At 35.3% G+C, this 26,361-nt stretch overlaps 2 protein-coding genes across 2 annotated transcripts; one reads left to right on the top strand and one right to left on the bottom strand.

The window, feature by feature from the left end:
* The first annotated feature begins 6,447 nt into the window (after window positions 1-6,447).
* On the top strand, window positions 6,448-13,695 carry LOC127810886 (electron transfer flavoprotein subunit alpha, mitochondrial). Its single transcript, XM_052350471.1, has 8 exons — window positions 6,448-6,621; window positions 8,134-8,316; window positions 8,962-9,173; window positions 9,628-9,791; window positions 10,003-10,161; window positions 10,668-10,720; window positions 11,021-11,161; window positions 13,164-13,695. The coding sequence occupies exons 1-8, from the start codon at window positions 6,544-6,546 to the stop codon at window positions 13,239-13,241; spliced, it is 1,068 nt and encodes a 355-aa protein (XP_052206431.1). The 5' UTR covers window positions 6,448-6,543; the 3' UTR covers window positions 13,242-13,695.
* Window positions 13,696-14,804: 1,109 nt separating this feature from the next.
* On the bottom strand, window positions 14,805-16,162 carry LOC127812004 (vascular-related unknown protein 1-like). The gene is made up of 3 exons (XM_052352248.1): window positions 15,736-16,162; window positions 15,254-15,316; window positions 14,805-15,090 (listed from the first exon to the last, which is right to left on the bottom strand). Exons 1-3 carry the CDS (start codon window positions 16,045-16,047, stop codon window positions 14,947-14,949), a joined length of 519 nt encoding a protein of 172 aa, XP_052208208.1. The 5' UTR covers window positions 16,048-16,162; the 3' UTR covers window positions 14,805-14,946.
* Window positions 16,163-26,361: the final 10,199 nt, after the last annotated feature.

Raw genomic sequence — 26,361 nt, forward strand, 5'->3', positions numbered from 1 at the left:
GGCGCCACGACCTCCGATGAATCAAGCGGAGTGGCGGCCTCGGTCTCCTCAGCAGCTTCAGCCGCATGTCTTTTCACCTCTTCGACGGCCTGCGCACCAAAGAAGGAAAAATCCATATTGGGGTGGTTCAGCCAGAGAGTGTACAGGAATGCCGAACAAGTGTCGAACTTGGCCTCTTTACATGCTAAGTCCATCCGAGCCCCCACCTCCGCCCTAATATCATCAATGGTCTTTTTTGCGATCTCCTCGCACCAGACGGCTCATTCGTCAGCCTATTTCTACTCCGCTTTGGCCGTTTTCAGCTTATCTTGAACTTCCTGCAAATGCTTCTTGGCTTTATTTAGCTCGCCAGCAAACTTTGAGTTCACGGACTCCCACTTACTTTTCGACCGACGGAGCTCCTCGTCAAGGTCTTTATTTTTCCGCTCCGCCTCCCTCAGACGCATCTCCGAGTCTTCAGCCTCATTCCGGACGGAGAAGAGCTCGGCCTCTAAAGCTTTCTTCTTCCTCAAGCTTCCCGAGGTCAGCCTGGAAAGTCGTATTCACAGCATCTAATTGTCCGTCGAAGTTCAAGTGCTGTTGTTTGAGCTTCATGGAGGTGAGAGAAAGCTATAAAAAAAGGGGGGGAGGTTAGCTCAAGAAAAATGGTGGCCAAGAAATTGAGATATGGAAAAAAGTAACTTACCACCAAGTTATGACGAGCAATATACTCGTAGAGGGCAGCCCCCTTTATCCTCGAGTCATCCAAGGCTTCGCGGCTGCATCCAGGAGGGTGGGTATGGAATCCAAGAAGGGGTCGACGAAGATCCCGCCCGGCAAGTCCTCCAAGGCCGGCTCCCCGTCAGGAACCCTAGCCTTTTTCCTCCTGTCGTCTTCTTGTTGCGAAGGCTGGTCGGGTCTCTTTTTCGAACCCGCAGCTGGGACCTCCTTTCCGCGACCTCCGCTCGAGTCGCGATCCTGAGAGGCGGAGGCTCGCTGCCCCGATTGTTGTGAGGGGCACTGCTGTTGTGCCGGCAAAAGGAGGAGGCGGTTCTTTGGCTGCCCCTGGCCTTGCTGTTGAGGCTGGGGTTGTTACGAGCGTTGTTGCTGTCGAGGCTGCGGCAGTGGCCGCGACTGCTCCGACCTTGCCCCCTGCGAACTCGAGCTCGGGGTCGCGGAGGAACTGGCCCCTGGTCTGGCCCTGGACCTCTTTAGCTGGATGAGCTCAAGATCCACCATACCTCCGGCTTGGCTGCTAGGCTCCTAAAAGGCGGACGAGAGGACTTTTGCACTGAGGACCCCGACGCGGTCTCCTTTTATGACCTCGGTATCAAGGGAAAGGGCGAGCTAGTGATTCCTGAGCAGCTCGTCAGTTATCTCGAAGCTCTCCGAATCCAAGCCCTCAGGGACGAGCTTGTTTAGAACCTTGACGTCTTCCACCGATAGCAGTGGTTTTCCGCCTCTGAGGTCTACATGACAAAAATAAACGTCAGAAACATTAGAGGAAGGGAAGCGATCTAAGTCAACTAAGCACGCCCTTACCCAGAGTGAGTACGAAGTTGAAATTGTTGAGCAACGAAAGCGAAGGACAAGAAACGAAGAACCAACTAGACTTATAGTTGCCCACGTTGGATTTCCCCTTTGCCTTACCTTGGGGAAGGATGGTTTTATACTACGAAGGGCGGGTTGCCAAGTAATACAGCCAGTCCTTAGCATTCTTAAAGGAAAAAAGAAATCTAACTAATTTCGGTGATGGCGGGGGAAGACCGTTTCCGAGAAACAAAATGGTTAGCGAGGTTAGTTGGGCGTACGAGTTGGGTGTCAATTGAAAGGGGGTGAGTTTAACATCGTTCAGGAGGGAAATAAGGTATGGAGCTACGGGGAACCTAAGGCCAGACTCAAGATGCTGGGGGCTAATGGCTACGAAATTGGATGGAGGGTAGGCCGCGTGGGAGCTCGGAGCTGGGACGTATACGAGGCAGTTTTTGGGAAGGCGAAACTCCCGAATGCAAGACGCCACATCATGGTACTTGGCCTTAGATGGAAATCTTTTGAAGACCTCGCGTCCTGAACTTCCCTCAGCGACCTGATCTTGAACCTCTGGGTCAGCTTCAGAAGAGTCACGTCGATGACCTCATTAGATCGTGAGCTCGCACCCTCAAAGTCCTGACCCTCCATGATAAGACAATCTTCAAAGTTCGAAGTGTCGTTTTCTCCTACGATATAGTTGCAGCGCTTTTGACCTGAATTTCCGCAATATTGGTTGGACATCTATAAAGGAAAAGAAAGAACAGTTAGGTCGCAAGTCGCGAACTAGACCTCAAGAATCTAGAAAAACCCTAAAAACATCCCCTAGATCTTCCAGGCCGAGCGCTTTGCAACGGGGTGCCGCCTAAGGCGGAGGGGTTGCAGCCGCAAGCCCGATATTCTACGGGAAACTAATCCTAAAGTCCTTATGCCCGAGAGTCTAGTGAATACCGAACCAACCGACTCGTGTCTTTTCCCCAAAAGAGGAGGGCAACACCGACGGGGTCGACACGGCCAGAGAAACCATCGATGGCCAACCGGCGATGGAAGAGCCCCACAAAAAAGGAAAAGAAGAAAAAGAAGTCACAACAGACTTACCAAACGCTGGAGCCGGGCGAGAACAATCGGCGTCTGAGAGCACGGTAGCAATGGAAGCCTCGAGAGAAGAAGGTGAAAGCAAGAAGGCAAAGGATTTCAAAAATAGCGTGAAAGAGGGAAAGGGGGGACACCCCCTACCATTTATACCAATAGCCCGGTCGACCCCAACCATCGGATCAAAAGACGACTTACCGCATGCCCCGCATCCAGCTGCCGCACGATAGCTTGCGGGTCCCACAGGCACAATCATGAGCAATAATGGGGGAACGTGCGTACTAAATGTGCTACAGACAAGGCGTGTTGCGTGGAACGACGAGATTCAAAGTAATTGGGCAAAAGTCGGAAGGACGAAAAAATGGCTGGCACGCGTCAGCTCCCAGTGCGAAGATCGCACCGCGAACTGGGGGGCTTATGTTATACGCTATTCCCGCATCACCCTTTTATGGGCCAGGCTCAGTCCAATGGGCCGGCCCAATCACTTAGGGCTCAGAAAATCCCGGCAACCTCGTCAAACGAAATCCATACACCACCGAAGCTCGAAGCCCGTAAAGCAAGCACCTTGCGAGCTCCTGATAAAACCCTTAGCGAGCTCTTGACAATTGACTAACGGGCTCGCTATAAAACCCTCAGTTCGTTGTACCACTCGGGTCCCTGGCCTAAAACCATCAACTCACATAAGTGGTAAAGCTGCTGAGAAGTCAGAGGTAAGGACTATTCACTTTACCTGTAACATCCCATGCCCCTCATAATGAGGATCCCACTCCCGGTTTTGTGTAGACGATAAGGGCTGTTTGTCCCCCATTATACAATCATTGTATTTCTTTATGTTATCTAAATTTTAAAAGCCCTTCAGTATAAATAAGAATCATAGATAACATGAGGGGCAAAGAGAGAGAGAATAATCAGATACCGCCATCCTGAAGGAATAATCAGAGTGCAGTCGTGGAGTAGGTATCATTCTGGCCGAACCACGTAAAAATTCTGGTGTCGATTCACGTCCGAGATCTTTGTTTTCTTCTTCTTGGCACTTTGAACTTACTTACCGCGGCCCAAAAACGAATCGGGGTTGGCTGAAATTGAACGTCGACATAAACCATAAGCATTTCTAGAAATATTTATAAACCACAAGGGGACTTCTTGCAAATGACACAAACTATAAGTGTTTGAGTGTAATTTATCATTTTTTTAATTTTCTTATTTTTGGTGAATTTTTGTAAAAATTAAAAATTTAAGTTTTATATGAAAAGTTGCTCTGTTAATTTAAATTTAAGAGTGTTATATAATTATTATTTTATAAAAATTAAAATATATATTTGATAAAAGTTAATACACAAAAAATTCAAAAACGTTTTTGGTAATTTGACCTCATATCACAAAAATATCCCAATTCTTCCCCACCACGCTTGTAGTATGAGTTTTTAACATTCAAATTAGTGAATCTTCCATGTTCACGTCACTTGAAATGTGTCTTGATTTTCAAATTTAAGACTGCATTCTTTTTTTGTTTTCAAATAATTTTTAATTTTAAATTTTCAGAAATAATGAAAACTCGTTTTTTTATTATTTTTAAAAATATATTTTTGAAAATAAAAAAAAATTATAAAAAAAACTCAAAATAATAAAAAGTTATTTTGAGTGTTTTCATTCAAAATGAACTCTAAACTCAAAACATATTTATTTATTTATATTTTATTATTGTAATGAAAAAAAATATTACAAAATTTATTAATTTTAAAATATATATATTTTTTAATAATATATTAACATTAAATATTTTCTAATTTATTCAATAATCAAATTTATTGAATAAAATATCATTATAAAATTATTTTCAAAATTTCAAAGAGAACTCGTTTTCTAATTTTTTGTTTTAAGAAATAATTTTTCAAAATGATAAAGAGAATGCATTTTCAATTTTTTAAAAACAGACTACCAAAATAGAAAATTGAAAATGAATTCAAAACTTAAAACTGAAAATTGAAAAGTAAAAATAATGTAGTCTAAATTTATTAACAAAATCCAATTCCCATTTGGATAATTAAGAATAAAACTCGAATGTGATTTTTTTTTTGATAAGTAATCGTGGGCTTCGAACTTGAGCCAAAGTCCCATGTGATATGAACCAATTCTAAACAAGCAACTATATAATGTCTTTTTTTTTTTTTTTTTGAAGAGTAATGGTGGGCTTCGAGTTTGAGCCAAAGTCCCATGTGGTATGAAAAAATTCTAAATTAGAAACTATATAATGTCTTTTTAGACCTTTTTATTCAAGATATATTATGAGTTGTTGTGCCATGAAAAATTGGGATGAGGAAAAATAAGGGATTTTCTTAAAAATAAAAATAAAAAATGAAGGCATGACTAGAAGATAGTCGCGAGAACCAACCTTGTGGCAAGGTGCTGGCTGTAAGGCCCAGCTCGCGGCAGCATCTAGATTGGCTGTAAGGCCTAGCCTCGCGACAGCCTACCGCGAGGTAAAGGCTGGCCACGAGGCCCAGCTCGCGGCAGCTTTGTTACAAGCTACCTGGTGGCAACGCTTGGACCGCGAGGCCCAGCTCGCAGCGGCTTCGTGGCTATTCCCTCATTTTTGTTAAATTTGACCTCATTCAGTAATCGATACGTGTCAGCACTAGCCATACTTGAGAATCGTGTCCTATAAATACCCAGTTACATGACATTGAAGAGGACTTCCAATTTTAGTAAAATTTAGACACTTTGACTGCATCTTTACTGTTTTGGTGAATAGTCATTAGGATTTGGTATTGACTTAGGAATCGAAGGGTCATCGCGGACGAGAATTCTTATGAGCCTTTTAATCCATTTTCGAGTGTCAACAGGACAATATCATTGCGGTGGAGTTAAAACCTTGTGGTGAGATCTTGTGGCGAAAACAAATCCTTACGGCGAGACTTAGCAGCAAAGACACAATCTTGCGGCGAAACCTAGCGGCGAAGGAAAAACCTTGCGGTGAGGCCTTGCGGTAAAGGCAAAACCTTGCGACAAGACCTTGCGACAAAGGCAAATCTTTACGGCGAGACCTAACGGCAAAGGCAAATTCTTGTGACGAGACCTAACGGCAAAGGAAAAATCTTGTGGCGAGACCTTGTGGTGGAGTTAAAACCTTGCGACAAATACCTTGTGGCAAGAAGACTTGTAGCGAATACCTTGTGGCAAGAGAGCTAGTAGCAAATACCTTGTGGCAAAAAAGATTGTGGTGAAATTCTTGTAGCGGAAATCCTTTCGCTGAACTCTTTTGAGGTAGCTTCTCTCACGGCAACCTAATTTCATCCGACACCAAGCTCAAGTGGATCTCACATCATAAATTTTAATTATTTTATTTTGCCAACAACATAAGTAGTTTGGGTGTATTTGATTTTTTTTTTTTTAAATTTAAGAGATTCAACTATTATATTGCCTTTGCTTTAATTTCTTTATAATAAATTTGTTTGTCTCTCCCTATGGCTTTAGATCACAAACTATAATCCAACCATGTATATCTTAAATTTTGTTTTTACTTGCTTGTTCTATTTTGCATTATTTTTCTGGACAGTGGTTTATGATTGTTACTACCTAATCATATAAATACTCATTGTGTAAACACCAAAGAGCCTATCACTTAGATATTATATTTTTAGAAACGAGTCAGAATTAATTTTTTACACTTCCAACATTTGAGTCTATTTTTAAATTTATTTAAAAAATTAAATATAGAGATGTAATAAAAATATTAAAGATAAATAATTAAAAAAGATATTCCAACTAAATAGCCCCTAAATGCCCCGCCCCGTTATTGAATCGGGCCGAGCAATGCCCCACCCATGGGCCATGACCCACCCCTTTCTTGAGCAGCTTCGGCGATAAAATCAGCAAGGACCAGGCTTACGTCTGATCGTCTCCGACCTCCGAGACAGAAAGACTGAAGAAGAGAGCTGGAAGAAAATGGCAGCTCGCCCGATGCTTCGAACTTTCAGGGGCCGCTCAATCACTTCCCGTATAGCCTCGTTGAATCACAGATTCGTAAGTTTTTTCCTAATTCTTCTCGCCGAATTCCGATTTCAATATCAAGTTCTCTGCGTGTAATACATAGGAATGTTCGTTTAATTAATCAGTTATCAAATTTGAATGTTATCCACCATCGTTATTTGGTCTAGTTTAAGGTTTCTCTCTGTATAGTTTCTTCCGCTGTTCCATCGTAGTTATATTATGGAAGGATGTTTGGATCAGTATTTGTTACTTCCATGCTTGAAATTGCTAATTTGAGCTAGAGGAATCTATTGGTTATATTGCTTGATTATTGTGCAATTGCATCCTTTATATCTTGCTAAGCGGTGCGCAGCACATTTGATAGAATGTTGCTCTTCTTCCCTTTTCCTTTTTCCTTTCTTCTTCTTTCAGTTCCTCCTACCTCCCCCATAAAAAAAGAGTGGCAATTTAACAACTACAACGAAGAGATAAAAAAAAGATTTGAATTTCAGTGTGTTGTGAGTATGGAAGATTTCACTATAGTGAAGAGTTTTGAGAAATTATAGAAGAAACAAGAAAATGGACATAACAAATGGTATATGGGTTTAATTTCACTGTCAGAATGATAATACAACAAAATGTTGAGTTACAACCTTTTATGTATATATCTTATCATCAGTTATAACCTTTGTCCAAATACATAAAAAAAATTCTCATATTCTCTTATTGCAGGGATTATGCCTCTTCCCACTTTCCAACCTACCATTTATACCTTATTAGGTGACCACATTGCTCCTTTTCACACTGGCCATGGCTACTTGGATATCCTTGACCTAGTGAACATGAGCCACTAAATATCTACTGTACAAGCTGTATTTGTAATATTTGGTAGCATAAAATTTCAGTTCTCTTTGTTCTAACACAATCACCACCCCAGAGCCTTCTTACCACTTGTATCCATACCATCACTAGCACCATCTTATATACTGCTTAATTTTCTATTACCATTGTTGATTGTATGTGATTCTGAATATCACATGTGCAAACTCTTGTACCTTTTTGGCTGTTTCTTAATGTAACTAGCATGCAACTCCATTTACATCCACCTCTGTCATTTATCAGTTCTACCCACGTGATTTTCTTTCCTTTGCACTGTAACTAAGTTATCTTTTTATTTTGTTTTGAACTTTGTACTCACTAGAAGGTGTATTGGCAAATATTAATTCTGGTAAAGTACTTTCAAGATGCTTGCGGCATGGTGCCTGAGTTTGTTGTTTACAAGGGTTATAGTTGTTTGTCATAGCTTCAAAAAGATGTAGGTGTGTATAGGCAAATACTTATTTGTGTGGTAAGGCATGTAAAATGCTTTCAAGATGTTTGAGTTTATTGGTTACAAGGGTTATTGTTGTTAGTCATAGCTTCAAACAAATGCAGTTGTGCGCTTGTATTATAGACTTAGGATGAAATCAGCTTTCACGTGTTTATGTTTGTCTTTCCTTCTCTGTGCAAACTAATTGGATGCATTTTCTTTTTATAAGCTGTATTAATGTTATTCTTCTTAAATAGCTTAGCACATTGGTGTTAGCTGAACATGAGGGTGGTTCTATCAAGGCCCCATCTGTTAGTGCAGTTGAGGCTGCAAAATCTCTAGGCAAGGACAATTCTGTCTCTGTGCTACTTGCTGGATCAGGTCTTTCTCTTCAGAAAGCTGCTGAACATGCTGCCTCTTGCCACCCTTCCATCTCTCAGGTATGTCATTGCACTCTTTGAGTTTATTGTTCTAGTGGAGCCCATCAAACTTGTTGCTCCCAATTTTACCTACAGTTAGTTTCATTTCATCTGGTTTTATTTCTTTTTTCCAGGCAATTTGAGTAGTTGCATTATGAATAAGAGATTCTAACAGAGTCTTAATTGAAGTATCCTTCAAGTGGCTTTGAAATTTTCTTGCATAAACTGAATGCAAGTATACACAGAACCTTGTTAATCTGGTCCTTTACTGAAAATTTTCTTCCAGAGGTATAGTTACAATAACTCGCACAATTAGGAAATCTCCTGTTGATGGAATGGAAGAAGATTGAAGCAAAAAAGGTTGACAAATGTCTGAAAGAACTTGATAGGAAGCTCTTAACATAATATGGGATATAATGAACTTATAGAAGATATGTTAATAGATAGAGATGATTGGGGAGTTAATCCATGTAGTTGGCTGCAGCTAGTGGGACTGGGAGGAATTAGGAAATATCTAGAGTGAAATCATTTCATTTTCTTGTTCACGCACCAAGATATTGTTGTCATCAGTTCTGCTCCCAACTAAATAATAAAAGGTGGAGATAAAAGTTGGGCACCCTAGATGGCTTATGCTATGCTGATTTTTTTTGAATGTTTATATTCTAGGTGCTTATGGCTGATTCAGATAAACTTGTGCATCCTCTAGCAGAACCATGGGCAAGATTAGTCCATTTAGTCCAGCAGAAAGGCAGCTACTCTCATATTATAGCTACTTCAAGTTCTTTTGGCAAAAACATATTACCACGTGCAGCTGCCCTTCTGGATGTTTCTCCAATTACAGATGTTATTGAAATTTCCAGGTCTCATCAATTTGTGAGGTAACTTATGTGGGTTTCTGTGGTGAAACATACTCTTTTATGGCATAACTGAGATGACTGCTCTCTCTATTTGAAAAGTAATAGCTTAACGAAAGGGGGAAAAAAAAAGCTTCATATACTAAGGCCTTGTTTAATTGTTGAATGGACCAAAGCAATCTTATCTCATTCCAATTTCTTCTTCTTATGAAACCATTCACAAAACTGAACCAGATTTTAACCTGTAGCTGCTAAAAATGGGGGTTGAATCCTCCTACCAAGATATCAATTCAACATGCAAGAAATTTTTAAGGAAACACAAGTAGGAGCACTTCAAATTCTTAATGTCGTGGTTTGACCCAAGCAAAGGGGCAATGAAGAAGAGTTGCTCTCCCTATTGGCTTTGAACTTACTATGACTTGCTGTATGAGGCTAAGTGAGATACTGTATTTAAGTGAGAAGTTCTACTTTTATGCAGGCCAATTTATGCTGGGAATGCTCTTTGTACTGTTCAGTATACTGGATCCAACCCTTGTATGTTGACAATTAGGTCCACATCTTTTCCAGTGGCCACAATAGCGGATAGTTCGAGATCCAATGCAGCAACAATTTCACAGGTTGACCTCTCAACCTTTGGTGAAGGTCTGTTTCATTGTTTTCTGATGCATATATATTTCAGTTCTTTAGACTGAGATTTTCTCAGTATGAAATTTGACTATGCAATATCTTGTACTTCCATTTGGTAATGGTCCTTCCGAATATTTTAGGTTTCTGTAGGAAAAACAAATTGGAATTCTTTTGTTGGTTAAAGCCCATTAAAATCAAGCCTAAAATATTTGGTTTCTGCTTGAAGGTGCAACCAGCAAATCTAAATATATAACACAAACCTCTCAGAACACAGAACGGCCAGACCTGGGAAATGCACGCATAGTGATTACTGGAGGTCGAGGGTTGAAAAGTGCAGATAATTTCAAAATGGTTGAGAAGCTTGCAGAGAAACTTGGTGCTGCAGGTTCTTCTCTATAATGCCTGCGATGTCACAGTTTTCCTAATGTTCTGTTTTTATTATTAATTTGTGTTTTGTAGAAAGAGGGCTAGTGTTGGTAGCTATGGTGAACTTGCTTCTTTGTGACTGGAAAGCCATGGGTTTCCAACATGTAAAAACATCTATGCAAAAGAGCAAGGACAAGGTTGTGAACAAAAATGACCCTTCCCCAACCCTTGCAAACTGGGGAGCCTTGTGTATTAGGGATGCCTTATGTTCTGTAGATAATTTTCTTACCAGCTGATGAATTTCATATTTTTTTAAAGGAAACAACAAATTCCATATGCCCTTTAGGAGGGATAAATTAAGCTTAGAATGTGGTTTTGATTTCATGACTGACCTTCTCTTTTGCTGGCAAAGCAGTTGACCTTCCATTTTTAGGCAATAGGATAGTCAACTTGCATTTTTGTTTGTCTTATTCTATGTGGTACTGTCATATTGCATTGACTTCTTTCTTTCTTTCTTTTACACAGTTGGGGCCACTCGTGCAGCTGTTGATGCAGGATATGTTCCTAATGACCTTCAGGTAAGATTATATTGTACTTTGGTTTTAGAGGATTCATCTGAAGTTTTCTTTAATTTTCATTTATCCAATATAGGGAACAAAAGCTTTTCAATGTACAGTCAAAGCTATAATGATTGTGTGTTCAATAAGATCCTTTTGAGACATTATTATTTATAAATATATGATTTTGAAAAACTTAGATGACATTTAGATGATATGAGTTGTTCATTTGTACTTATAATTATAAGTAAACTACTATGCTGAGGCAGACCTTGTAAATCCTCTTTTTTAATTTGAAATTGAGGTTGCTATTCCTCTCAGGTTGGCCAAACTGGAAAAATTGTTGCCCCAGAATTATATATGGCGTTTGGTGTTTCTGGAGCCATTCAACATTTGGCAGGCATGAGAGATTCTAAGGTTATTGTTGCTGTTAACAGAGATGCAGATGCTCCTATATTCCAGGTTATTGTGGAACTATTTTACCTCTTTAGGGTATTGATAATATGATCAGTTGCTATTTCAAATTCTAAATTTGTTAGGGCATGTTTGGATCAGCTTTGGCTTCCAGTTTTTAGTTTTTAATTCTCGTTTTTATTATTTTGATAATGAAAAACTAAAATTGGCATTTGGTTTCTCATTTTCGATTTCAGGCATTGTAAAAAATTTTGCAAACAACAAAAAAGTGTTTCCATAATTTTCATTTTGTTTTCTTTTTTTTCTTTCCTATATACCCTCACTGCTGGTGAATGAAGTTGCTGGAGGAGTAGTTGACTCGCAAAAAGATCTAGGAGTTGCTGGCAAAATGTGAGATTAGGGAAAAAAACATAAAACATAGTTGTGAAACATGTTCAGTCTTCATTTCTTGAATAAAAAAGAAAACTGAACACGAAAAAATGGAAAATTCAAAACTTTATCAAACAATCCCTTAGTTAATCTATGGTTTGAAGGGGTGGCTCACAGCTCTGGTTGTTCTGAAGCAAAATGTGAGATAGAAAAATACAAGGGGTCATTCAGTTTTGGAAAACAGGCTCTGTTTGATGGAATTTTTTTATACAAAAATAGAAAACTGGAAATTGTGTTCAAATGAGACGTTCTTTTAAATAGAAAACAAACACTCTGTATATATATTTTCTAAATTCATACTTACTGTAAACATTTTTAGTATATTTTTCTACTGTTTTCTTCACAAATAAGAGGTTGTCTCTTTTAGTCCAATCAAGATCAATATTTAATTGTACTTATTTTAATACTAATCTAAAAAGCAAAAGCATGAATTTTTAAAATTGAATAATAATGAATGATTTTATAATATTAAAAATGTCAACAGTATTCACATTATAATTATATAACAACAACATACCAAGCCTTAATCTTATTAGATGCAAAACATTAGTTTTTTAAACAGTAAACATACTAATAATAAATAATATTATATAATATTAACAATATCAACAATATTGGTATTGTAATAAATATAATTTTAATTTTTAATCTTATAATAATATTTATTAATAACATGATCTTGCATTATATTATAATTGAATATATTTTTTGTATAACTATTTTGAACAAAATTTTAGTTTCAAGATAAGAAAGTAGTTCTCTGTATTTATAATTAAGCGCATTTTTAAATTTTCTTGTTAGGATAACTCCATCAATTCTGTTTTGATAGAGATAAGAGTCTCTTACATAAAACCCTATTTGATTGTAAATGTAGATTGGGATGTTGAGAGTAAAAAATAAAATTAATCCTCTATCTACTTTTGAGAGTTTGTAATTTTTTCATACAAAAATTATGTTTGGTGGATTATTGTATTGTTGTGGGATCATGGATTGAGGCATTTGGGGCTTAACCATGTTAAATTTTCTGCCTTGTTTTCTCTTGATTTCTGTATGATTGTGTGTGATCTGGTTCCTAACAAAGTAATGAGTGGTATCACTATCAGAGCGATCTTTAGATTTTTGTGAAAGAGGAAGAATGGAGAGAGATGGAAATTTTTTTTGTAACTAAACTGGTCCATGTGTTATTTGACATAATCTTTCTTTCTTTTGTTTTGGGTTGTGGTGGTAGGTTATTGAACATCATATTTTTAATTGCTAGAATTTTCAACTGATTAAGTAAAGTTTCTTTAGTTGAAAGAGTCCTCATATTATACTTGGATGATATATTAATTAGATCTAATTTCAAAACCATACGACCATTCAAATAGTCTTGTTCATACAACTTCATTGTAGAGTCAGACTGTCTTGCTTTTGGGTAGCTCCAAGGAGCACATTTTTGTCGAACTTTCTGTTCAGAGATCAGTCAATTCCTACCCTGTGGTGAAATCATTATGGCTGCAGCTAAATGCTGATGATCCATCTGCAATGAGCTTCCTTTGCCTTCGGCTTCTTATTGGATCTTTAAATATTTGAAATTTGTTTGTATTTGATTCAAGAGTTTAAATGGACTTGTCAATTGCAGGTAGCTGATTACGGACTTGTTGGTGATCTGTTTGAGGTGATCCCGGAGTTGTTAGAGAAGCTCCCTGATAAAAAGTAGATCTGTGATTCACACACCACCTCCCTTAATCCAGTTCCTAATTAGCTAGACGCTCCAAGTTATCGCCCTGAATCCGAATCTGAATCCTGAGTTGCCCTGGAGTTTGAAGAGAAAGAGGTTAATTTGCAGTGTCTTCTGGGGGGAGAGCCATGCTTTCATCTGTTCAACAACCATGCTAAACTCTGCCGGGTGAATTCCAGTCATTTGATCCACACGGATATATAGCTCAATTCATGTAGACAGGATAGGACCCTATTGGCAATTTGGCAAAGACTACATTTGAAGGCAGTGACTGCTTGACTTAGGTTGTAATCTCTTCAGATGCCTCCAGTTGGTATTTTAGGATTTGTTTCTGCGACTTGGCTTTTCTCATGTCATGAACACACAATGGGAACTATTTACAAAATTACAAAAATAGAGCTACCTAATAATTAACCACATCAATCATTGACAAGCTTTTTTTTTTATTTCCTGGAATGGCTGGAGAAGTTGCACTGGGAAAGGGAGACTCATATGGATGCAACTACTTAATTCATTCTCATTAAAAGATCTGGTTGACTACCGCCATGGTGACATTATTTGCAATTAATTTAAAATTATAGGGTGTTTATTAAATTTATAATTGAATTAGGGCTCACAAAGCGATGATGATATCTGGATGGCCTCTTTCAGCAGAGCTCCTCCACCTGTTGACATTTTGCCACTTAATAATTAGACTTTAATATTAAAATAAAAGTGTTTGGAAAGTCAGATGGACGGCAATCTCTTTCTCTTAATTTGTTTTTCTATCTTCCTAATATTAGAAGATGGTTTTGGCAAATTTTTATTCCAATCATGTCTACCATAAAAAAATCACAAAAGATTTTATGGCTAAAGCATATAGTTTGTCGTTAAAAGATATTTAGTCTCATAAACGATTTGTGGTTGAAAGGCTCATGAATAATGATATTTGCCCACGAAATATGAGTTTATCTTCAGAAATGTGCTCGTTAGAGATGAAATCCGGTCATCATCAAATATTATTAGTGATAAAATAAATTTGTTGTTTTTAGTGACAAATTTTATATGTGCCCACAACTCTTACAAATGCGTGGCCAATGAAATGTATAGTACAAATTATTATTGGAATACAAAATTTTGTGGGTATAATCCCAACCAAAAGATGATCAATATTAATAATTTTTTTCCCCATTATGCACTCAATATTGGTATATACGAGACAGTGAACATATTTTCGTAACTATCAATTGTTTAATATATATTAACTAAGATACATTTGTTTAGTGACTTTCTTTCTTTCTTTCTTTTCTGAGATACATTTTTATTTCTATAGCATTACAAACAAAAAAAACAAGAACATCTAACTAATGACATGACAAATGCCACTGCAAGTAGGATTTTCACAAAGAAAAACAAAAAATGATGCGTCTTTTGTGTCACTTTCTTCCTTTTTGCTTGATAGAAAAACGCATTAATTATTATGTTTATAATTATTAAAAACTTTGAATTAAGGACACAACAGCCTTCTCTTCATTGCATACACATCACATCTCATTATACATGTACCCAAAGTATATCTCTGATATTTCTAAACTCATCATTAAGTTCAACAGATAGAGGGAGAGAGAGAGAGAGAGAGACGGTCGTGATGTTCTTATGTATGCAAGTATATATATTAAATATGATTATGATGGTAATTTGAAGCCTAACCAAGATATTTGGACAACATAGACAGAGGCACTAAGCAAAGGCCTCTTTTCTTGAGTTCTGAAGAGTCGCCGTCTCTCCCAACAGTACCCAACTCATTAAATTCATTTGTCTGGCCAGAAGCATGAATGCCTTTCACCTCCTGCAAACAAACAGCACACTTTTGTTTTGTTAATTAGGTCTCATATAACAACTATGCATTGCAAGGAGAATGGTCAAGCTGAACACTTGATAATATTGGAAATGACCTACTGTATTCATATATATATATATATATATATATATAAACTAACTCTTAATTTTACCTCTAAAATGTCCATGCTGCCTTTCTCTTTTGGAGGCATTCCCAGTTGGTTCAAATGACAAACCTGGTGAAGAAACAAAGTAATTAATTAATTAAAATCCACAAGGTTAATTATTTCATTAAATTCTTTTCCATTTGAAGGGACCTCAAAAATGGAAGGAGAAAATTATGCTTCATTCAACTCACAAATTAAAAAAAAAAAATCAAAAATCAAAATCAAAAATCAAAAAATCAATTGTAAAAAGTAAATGACATTCTTACAAATTTATTTTACTGTAAAATTATTTCTCTTTAACATTAGGGTTCATGCATGTCTGTGTCTGTCCATCTTCTTACAAGCTTACAACAACAAAGACTATATCCATTTGTTTGCGTGCGCGTGTGTTTTTGTGTGTTTGTGTTTAAGATATGAAATTAAGGGTGTGTGTGTATATGTATAATTTTTTTTTTGGAATTAAGAAAATGTATAGTAATTAATCTGACCTTTGGACTATTTACAGGAGAACTAGCAGTATCCTCCAGAGCATCATCAACAAAAGGCCCTTTTGTTTTCCTCTTCTTGAAGCTCAAGTTCCTGCCACTCTTCTCCAACTGATAATTATCCAAGAACTTCTTCGCCGCCGCCGAGGAAGAAGCAGCATCAGAAACTAGAGAATGGCCGGAAGAGAGAGAGTTATAACTTTGCTCATCATTGTTGCACAAAAAGTCTTCGAAGTAAAAGGTCCAGCTACTTTCCTCATCAGAGTTGCCTATTCTAACTGATTCAGGAGAGACAGCTTTGCTCATGGAAGCCATAGATTAATTCTCAGTCTCTGTACATCAAGAACCAGATGAGAATTAAAGTTATCTTTTGTTGGCCAGCAGCTAATATCACTCTCTCTCTCTCTCTCTCTCTCTCTCTCTCTCTCTATATATATATATATATAAAGTGGAGAAAGAATGGACAAAACGAATGGCAGCATGAGTTCTTTTATATATTTATTTATCCCATTCTTAATATTCTTTTATATATTTATTATTATCCCATTCTTAATAGCGGATATATATATATATATATGTATATGATACCTAATTCAATTTAGACTTGTCATGTATAAATAAACCACTTTAATATAAATGCTGATTGGTTACACCCAACCAATGTGAGAGATGATTTTCTCCAATTATTCTAATTATGTATTCAGAGTGTGTCATTACTTAATAACCAAAATTCCCTTATTATAGAAAATATTATTATCTAAAGTTATTAGAATATATTGATAGAGTTTATAGTTTTGTTGATCGTTCAAAAATTATACGTTGTTCATTAATTGATTAAGTAAATTTTTATCGTTGACCAAGTCTGTTAAGACCATATCATGTTAAATTTTTTATATATATATTTTTCTAAATTTCACTTGTGATTATGCCATATAATTGTAACAGTTTTAAAATATAAAAACAAATATCATTCTTCTTCTTTTTTTTTTTTTGTTTAAAAGCATCACTCATTCATAAAAATATATAACATCGTAAAGCATCTGAAACAGAAAAACTAAGAGGGGAAGGGAGTAGGGGTCTGACCTTTAAGGTTTGTAGATTAGATTAATATCAACAGAGATTTGGCAAATCTTGTCTCCTTGGAGCACTTTATCTTACACTAAATACATTGAACATGCAACCACAATGCTTGGACGTCTTACTTGTCAACATGTCACCTCAAAGAGAATATGTCATTCCTGTATTTCCTTTGTGAAGCACATTTATTGCTCATCAACCGAGCTCTCTCTAGACTTTCTAGGTTGCCAAACAAGTGGTTTTCCAACTTACCAAACACAGAAGTTCATTTTGAAATGGAAAATTTTTAACTTTCCAAATCTTGAAATGTTCCTGGGAAAGGAGAAATGCTTGTGGCCATCACATTATAGAGCTGCCATTTCCATTTCACCCTTCAAAATAAAAGGGCAGGGCCTTATAATTGATTGGAAGGAATACAATAATATTAATTGTATTGACTTCAAACATAAAAATAGGGGTTGAAGAATGAAGTTTTTATCAAAATTAGAGGAGTCCATGACTTGCAGAATTAATATAACACCACTTGGTTGGTTATAGGCTGAGGTCAGTGAGTATGTCTTAATTAATTATAAGTACATATATATATCTGCTAATTGCAACACTTGTCTTACAGAACAATCATACAACATACATACACACACAAATATATATATACATGTATATATGTGTTTATATGTCTTTAATTATTTTCTTGGGAAAATTTAAGCCTATATATGTGTGTGTGTCTCTTAAACAATATATATAAAACCAACTTGGATGGAATAAATATGGGAAAAGCTTAAGTTGTTATATATTCATGATAAGAGTGATAATTAACTTAAAGTTCATATATATATATATATATATTGAATATTGATGCAATCATTTCTTAAGAATTATAATACACAACACATAGATTAATGTCATTACTGACATCCTTCTTTTAGAGAGGTGTGTTTCCCTTTGCCTCTCAAAAGAAGGCCTTCACAAAGGGAAATGCCCACAAGATTTCTCAACAATCAACATAGATGGTTGAGAACAGTAAAATCCTCAAAGAAAAGCATAGGGGCCTGTTGCCCTATTCAGGAAAATATATAACCCTTAATCTTTCGAAATTATTATTTTTTTTTTTTGCAAAAACATGGGAAATAAAAAATGATGTTCACATGAAATATTTTCATTTTCTAACTTTCTAAACTTGTATTCATGGTTGTAAATACTTGGGATGTTTTCTATATATTGTTTTCCTTATTAAGAAAAGGGTATTTTCCCTCATCTTTGCAACAACATGAATTTTAATCCAACCAAATCAACATTAATCTTATTTATCTTAATATCAATATAAATAGTAAAACTATAAATTTCAAAATTGACTAATAATAATAGTAGTAGTATAGTATTACTTATTTTATTATCAGTATACTATACAATTTCTGATATAATTTTAATATTAAAACTAAATAGTACGTACCTAACTTTCCATTGATACCATATATATCCCATGTGAAATTAAATAGAAAGAATTGCATGTTGTCTCCATTATGGGCTCCCTTGCTTGGACCAATTTTGTGAGGGGTCATTTTCCATATTTTGTACCTCTTGCTACATTTCTAAATAGGTTTTCTTTTTGTTCTATTTTAATATTACAAGTTTTTTAGATTTAGATCTGTGATTGGTTAGTTTGGTATTTATTTACGTGTCAATTAAGACTCTTTAGTCATTATTTTACTTTTTTTTTGTTTAGTTCTTTTCACTTTCTTTTGTATATCACATGTCTCGTCAATTTTACTTAAATATTCCCAATCTCAACTCATTTATCATTATATTTGAATAATCTTTAGCCACTCAATGGTTAGTTCTAGTGTTTGGTGTTGTTTGGTTTGCTCCTTGCTTTTGCCTAATTAGTTTTTGTTGTATTTCTCTTCTTTTTGTAAGCTTTGTCCCTAATTTTTATTTATAGAACCAACAAACAAAACAAAACAAAAGAGGAAAAAGGAAATATAAAAAAAATTAATGTCATTCTTATTGACCTAAAACTTAATAATCTAATTATAACAAGATTTAAATAATCATAAATAAACTTAATTAAAAGTATAAAATTTATATAACCCAACACTCTACCCCATACAGTCAAACCTCTTTTGATTATATTATTGTTATATTTTTCTTATTTCCCTCATGAGAAAAGTCATGTTTGTCCTGTTTTGTGTATATATATATATATATATATTAAGTGAAGGGTACATTAAGACTCCTAAGAGCCTACAGAAATAGAATCCTTATGTGGAGGGACAAAAGGACTACTACTAGACCCTCACAATAATAGATTTCTAAGGGCATTAGAGGCAAAATATAGGCTCTAAATCAGACGAAAATTTCATTGAATCTGCCAGGCAACTACAAAATTTTAAAATATTAAGTATTTTGATATCAATTATCTGAGATAATTTTAAGAGTGTAAGAAGAAAGAGTTATGAATCTTTATCATGGTGGCTCTAAAATTTAAATATATCATGTTATTTTGAAACGATTTTTTTTTTAAAAAAATAAAGTGAGATAAAATGTAATATTTTATATGATTCATCTTCAACCTTAGATGTTCTTATTTAAAAAAAAAAAACTAAAAAATAACATATTACCTAGGATTTAATATTTAAATTATATATTTCTATTATTGAAAACAATTTTTTTAATATGTATAATAATTCTATAAAAATATCATATTTTCACCATTGAATAAAAGCTATAATTTTTACTTGTACAAATATTTATATAGAATCTAATTCTTTTAACAAGTAAGATTACACTATTTAGAGCTTAATGAGAAATAATTAAGAGTCATTAAGCTCAAACTCGAGACCCTAAGCTTACCAACACTATTATCTACAGGAGTGGATCTAGTGATGGATCTGGAGGAGGACTGGCCCCCAAATCTAGAAGCTATTTCAACCTTCAATAGTCCAAATTCCATGACAGATTTGAGGGAGAGCTGGAGTGGGCATGGGCTGCAGCCCGTGCCTGCCCCCCTTAGATCCGTCCCTGATTATCTATTACTATACTATAATTTTGGTGGTTAAAATGCTAAATTTTATTAAGAAAAATTGTATTCTTATTCTTATATATTTTAAATAAAAAAAATTATTTTGCTAGGTGCTGGAGATCGACAAAAGAAATTATACAAACATCCAAGAACCTAAGCAACAAAACTAAAATGGCAGCTGGAGGGAGACATGAAAACAAAAAACATGAAATTAAAGCTCTTGAATTAACCTCAACTACTAATAAAAAAGATGTTCCAATAATAAGAAGCAATGAATGGTATCCCACCTTTCTATAGAAACCTTAAAAGAGGTGGGGCTTTTACTAGCTACCATGATTTTTATAAGTTTGGAGCGATCTGATATTATTAATTTTTCCCATAATTTTCTTCACTATATTTTTCACCTTCACCACTTGCTTTCTCTACTTTTACTCTCGTTAACACTACTCCTTTGCTTCCAACACCTTTTTCTCTTCTTTATGCTTTTTTCATTGCACCTCTCCTTCCCTTTCTACCTTAATTTTCACTCAACTCTGAAACCCTTTCCCCTAGCATGGATTTCACATCTAGTTAGGTTTTGTCTTAGAAAGGTATCTACAATTTCTCTTAGATAGATATCTCCTTTTTTTTTTTTTATGTGTTCATTAATTAATTGTTTGTTGTTAGAAATTGAGATTGAAAGGTTCTTGATGAGGTGAATATTCAAATGTTTGACATGAAGATTTGGCCATGGGATATTCTAGATCTAGACTTGCATCCTCACTAGATATTCATTGTGACGATTGATTGAGACACGAATCTTCTTGCCGCATATATATAGTGTGGGATGCCCCCCCAAAAAATGAAGGATCTTTAAGCTTTGGTGAGGCCCAAGTCATCTTGTGTTTGCCTTGTTCTCTTCAACCCTGCTATGAAGAAATCCTTAAGAAGGATGTGAACCTGAGATTTTCATGATAATTAATTTGGGAAATAAGAATTATTATTTTTTAAGGAAACGAAATGGGCTTAAATGGTGATTTCCTATGTATTATTTAAGGGCATATTGATAACGTTGCAAGGGCATATAAGAATGGAATATTTAGGTGTTGTTTAGGGTATAGTTTGTTATTTCACCGAAAAGTCATCACTTGTCAAACTAAGTGTTCTTCAATGAAATCTACGGTCTTCTGGGACTTTTTTTTTTTTTTTCCTTCTAGAAATTGAAAGTTCTGAGTGTAATATCTAAAAGTTTAAGAGATTTTGGATTTAAAAATTAACTTTTAATTAATTAATTAAAATTAAACTCAAAAAGAGACTTAGTGATAATTTATAAAATTATTTGGCCTCACAGGGAAATCCAATAGAGCCAAACATGAATTCATAAAGACTTAGTCTCAAGTGAAATTGGTTCAAAAATGATAAAAATAGGCCAATTTTGTCAAGTTAAGATTTTGACTTTGAGCTCAAAATTAAACTAGATTGAATCAAATTAGGTTGAACCCAATACTAGCCATCGTAGATAGCTAGGCTGCAATGAACTCATGACTCCCAGATTCTATGGAAATTGGTAAGGAAATTAAAAATTATTCAAATCTGAAGTTGATTTAAATGCATAGCTAGTTGGCTGGATGCCTTAATTTGAATTAGAATAAAATCCAAACAATCTTAGATTTAAATGAATTGAAAGATAAGTGTCAAACTGGGCATAACCAAAAACATAATAGTACAACTGAAGTTCACAATTGTCAAACCAAAAAAATACTCAAATTTGAAAGGACATAACAAACAACTTGGGTAAGTCGTTTTGAGCCAAAATTTTGAGTAAACGGTTGCCAATTGGACCAAATCATTTTACAATGCCTATAAATGTCACGAGAGAAAGTATGTCGGTACATGTGATGCTAATTTTTTTATCAAAGACGAGCAAGATATTGAAGCTAAAATTTTATAAAAAAAAAAAAAAATCAAAGAAAATCAAAAGATCAACATGAAACCTATTGGGCAATTTAACATTCTGCCAAATCCAATCTGAAATCTCTTAGATTTGGTGCTAGATGATTTAGAGATATAAAATAATGAAGTAATCCTAAGAATTCAAAGAAATCAAGCCAAAAATGGCAAAACTTGGTCAATGGTGAGGTAATAGTTTTGTGTAAAGGTTACCAAAAATCAATTATGGATTTCATCAAAACACTGGAAGCAATATTGAGCAAGGATAAAGGAGAAAGAAAGGAAAAATAAGATTGGGAGTCATTGGGAAAACTAGTCTGATGACCTAAATCTCATTAGAAAAGATAAAACGACGATTGTTCTAAAGTTTTTCTAATTTTCTCTGGCGATATGAAAGGTAGTGGCGACTGGCAATGTCCTAGGTGCAACTAGCCAGTGGTTCTCTAATGACTACAACAATGACAAGGCTTGGTTAGAAGGTGGTTGACAATGATGCAGTTTCTTAGATAAAGAAAGGTTGTGTGTGAAATTTCTTCAAAGTTTTAAACTTTCCCAAGTGTCATTTTAATAATTACAAAATTAAATTAAATTAATATTTACGACGATTTTGAAGAACTGTCACAAAATTTTAGAAAATAATCTAATATTCATGTTAACTCTTCTTTTTAATTTTAATTTATTTAATTAATTTATTCCATTATTCTTTTAAAAAATATATTTTTAATCTAATCAATTAAGTAATTTTTTAATTTATATTAAAAAATATAAAATATAATTTTGAAAATTAGTGGTTTGATTATTATATAATTAATATGCACGAGTATATTGAAGGGAATTACTAATATGACAATATAGGCAAAAATAAATTTTTTACCAGTGTATTAGATACACGCAGCGAAATATAACATACACATCATATATAATTTGGGTATTTAAGCAACACTCATATTCAATAATTAAATATATAATAAATTATATACCTGATGTTCGATGTAAGGTTGGGGCATAGAAACTATTTTTATACTGAGACTGTGTCCACCTCATGATGTGGTGATCCTAGTTATTCCACACCTAATATATATGCAGTAGGGCATCGTTTTGGTCACCTCTTCCTGTACTAGACATAAAGGATCTATGTATTACTGGTGTTCATGTCTCAAAATTATATGCGTAACTGTTACACATATAATTACTATCATATGTAAGAGGAAGAAGAAAAAAGAATAAAAGAAGCAATGTAGGTGAGAGAAAAGAGAGAGAGGGGCAAAGGCTCTGCCTCTGTCCTTTTCCCTTTATCTTCTTTTCTCTTCCTTAATTCAAATTTTTTTTCACGTCCGCCGCCCCACCATCTCAATTATGCAAGCAATAATTTAGAGGTTACTATGTAATTTTACTATGCACTTTCACTAAATACTGTGCAAATTTTGATGTCGCCTCTTACTAAGCAATTTTTAATTGATTTCACACTATGCATGTAATATCCCAGATTTTTCAAAAGGGGCTCAAAAGTAATTTTAACGTGGGTCATAGGTGAAATTATCAAAAGAGTTTGGACTTAAATATAATTTCTTACAGTTATTAATACCAAATCGACTGCAGGGAATGCTTCAGAGTATAATTGTCTAAGAAAAATGATATGGTCTCGATGAGTGTTCTGAGATAGGATTTATGGTAATAAAAGAAATTGGAATTGAGACAGTTTTCGGTATAGCTACAGTTTCAATTTTAGGTTGAAAAACTGAATCGTCGTAGGAGACTCCCGGGAAGTTAACGGAACCTTAAGAGGGTTTCGATTTTTTATAAGAATCAACCTTGGAGTACTTTCGGAACGAAACAAGGGTCCGGTGAGGGCGCAGAGACGAAATTGTCCTTATCGAGTAAATTTTGAATTATTAATTTTGAATTTATTGTACCGTAACGCAAATTTATTGGACATTTGAGGGTGTATTTACAAATTAAGAAATTTCCAAAGATAACAAGGATGAAATATGAGGATTAAATGTATATTTTCTCATAAGTATATTAGTGTAATATATATAAGTGTATAATGGATGGCAGACACTGAGGGATGACATTCACGTGTGAGGGGCCAAATTTGTTGTAATTAAAGGACAACCAATTAAGGCATTGGGATGAGATATTGGACATAAGGATAAGGATAAGGATTAGAGATTGGCTGCAATTATTTGATTATGAAGTGTAAATATATATATATATATATACATATATATGTTGTGTGTACGTGTGTGTGTGAAAAGGCAGAGGGTCGAGAGAAGTAAATGAGAGACCGAGAGCTATGAGAGATTGAGAAAGAGAGAGGGAGAGAGAGCTCAGATCGATGGTGCTTCTGAAGGCAACAACGACTGACGGTGAGGTCGCGGCAAGCCACGATGGAAGACGACGGCTGGGCTCGACCATGGCAGCAACTTCGTTGCTGTTGTAGGAGGCGTGATGTGGCTCTTGGAAGCAGCGGAAAGGCCAAAGGTGTGGCCATGATAGCCGCAAAGATGTTGTTACAACAGCCATTGCCATGAGCAGCGAGCTTGAGCGGTGCCCTGGGCGCGTGGCAAAGAGCGACCAGTAGCAGCTGGGGTCGATGGCGGACATGGTGCCACCGGCTAAGGTGGTGACGAGCGGTGGAGGCGGCTGGCTCGTGGGCAGTAGTGGCCTTGCGCGTTGTGCCCGTGTTGCAAAGAAGGAGAAGAAATAGAGGTTGAAGACGAAAAAGAGTAAAGAAAAAAAGAAAAAAAAAAGAAAAGAAAAGGAAAAGAAAAAAAAAGAGAAGAAAAATGGGAAAAATGGAGAAAAAATCCCGAAAAGGTTTCTGAAAATTTCAAGAATTAATTTAGGGCTTTAGGAGCATGCACGAGGCCAAGAAATTGTTCGAGCACGCGTTTCAAGGTTAGGGCATGCTTATCGAGAAAACCTGAGATGCTAAGTTAAGGTGAATAAAATTTCTTAGAAAATTTCAAAAATTTAATAATGTTATTTTATGAATTTTTATAGTGTAAAATTTGAGAAAATAGTTGAGAAATGTTTAGTTTGAAATTATTAAGGAAAAATATGAAGAAATAGAAAGAAAAATAAAGAAATTACAAGAAATTATGAAAAAATAGGTTTTAATGTTTATTTAAATAAATATGATGATTATGGTGCTTTGAGGCTTAAGTTGAAGAGACTTGTGCAAATTTTTAGGTTGACACAAAAATCGAGATGATTCACGTATTTCGAGGAAAGGCACAAATATCAAGGTAGCCTGATAAGTTTGAGAAGGTAAGTGGTACTTCTCAACTGGATTTTAGTTTTATGAAAATGCTTGGTTTGTAAGTGGTTCGACCCAAAATTCGATTTTATGTAAATCATTTTGTCATGTTGTCATGCTTTGATGTGGGTATGTCATGTAGATTGCATTTATATGTTTTGATTTATAAAATATGCATATGAGCATGATGAGATTCACGGTCATACGTTGCATAGGTTTGGGATTAGGTACTGGCTTCGTTGCTTTGCCAAGGATGCACCCATATACCCCGATTTGACAGAGAGACTGTAAAAATGACAGGTAATCTTAAGGTGTAGTCGACCCAAACATGAGATTTATGATATTATGTGCACTACATACATATATGAGCATTAAATGTTTTGCTCCCTTGCTTATATGATTCATCATCTAACTTGGGCTTTGCCCCTAGAATATTCAAACATTCCAAATAGAGATTGTAGTAGAAACGAGGATAAATGAAGCATGAAATGGCACTTAGCAAAGTGCATGATGAGTTGAATGTATGTTATGTAGTCTATATATTTAAGTTCTACTACTTTGAATTCTGAAAGTTTTGAGGAATGATGATGTATAGTCTCATTTATAGTTAATGATGATGTATAATCTTATTTATGGTTAATGAGAATCTAAGAATTGATTTATGATTAATATTAAGATGTTATGTTCGATTCTAGCTTCCGCATTTAATGTTTGTGTTGATTCTCTTTCAAGATAAATGTATGAAAATTTTGGGATGGATAAGAGCAATAATATGGTTTAGTTTTAGTAGTATTGAAAAAAAAAACTTATTATCCCAGAGTTTTGGCAAGTAATAGCGCGCTCGGAAAACGGGGCGTTACAGTGTATTATGCATTATACATTATCACTATGCACTATTACCATACATTATGCACTATGCATTTCAACTATGCACTATTGGTAGAGGCCAATGGTCAACATTTGACCAATCAATTTCAGAGACATTTTTTGAGCACACGATATCGATACCAAACACAACACTACATGGTATGTGACTTTTTAGGTTTACTACTCTTTAGCAATCAGATAACACCGAAACCCTTTTCGGTATCGGTATCAGTCAATCCCTTGACCCATCACCAGAACTTCTCCAAATGCTGACAATGTTCTGAGAGTTCCTGAATAGAGCCTGACAACGATTCAGGACAATATAGGTGGCAATGAAATCTCACTTTAAGTGAATCTATTACAGTTGACGATTACCATATACTATAATCCTTTCATTACCTAATGTTCCGATTGAACGAGAGTCATGGAATGATAAACTAACAAACTCAGTAACTATGTGTTAGATCTCATTAAT

The sequence above is a fragment of the Diospyros lotus genome, chromosome 10, assembly GCF_014633365.1.
Source record: "Diospyros lotus cultivar Yz01 chromosome 10, ASM1463336v1, whole genome shotgun sequence".
NCBI lineage: Eukaryota > Viridiplantae > Streptophyta > Magnoliopsida > Ericales > Ebenaceae > Diospyros > Diospyros lotus.

Coding starts and splice junctions, on each gene's coding strand:
- LOC127810886 (XM_052350471.1), top strand. CDS start 6,544: ATGGCAGCTCGCCCGATGCTTCGAACTTTCAGGGGCCGCTCAATCACT. Junction 9,792..10,002: donor CCTCTCAACCTTTGGTGAAG/GTCTGTTTCATT, acceptor TTCTGCTTGAAG/GTGCAACCAGCAAATCTAAA. Junction 10,162..10,667: donor AGAGAAACTTGGTGCTGCAG/GTTCTTCTCTAT, acceptor TCTTTTACACAG/TTGGGGCCACTCGTGCAGCT.
- LOC127812004 (XM_052352248.1), bottom strand. CDS start 16,047: ATGGCTTCCATGAGCAAAGCTGTCTCTCCTGAATCAGTTAGAATAGGC. Junction 15,317..15,735: donor CTCCTGTAAATAGTCCAAAG/GTCAGATTAATT, acceptor TTTCTTCACCAG/GTTTGTCATTTGAACCAACT. Junction 15,091..15,253: donor GCAGCATGGACATTTTAGAG/GTAAAATTAAGA, acceptor GTTTGTTTGCAG/GAGGTGAAAGGCATTCATGC.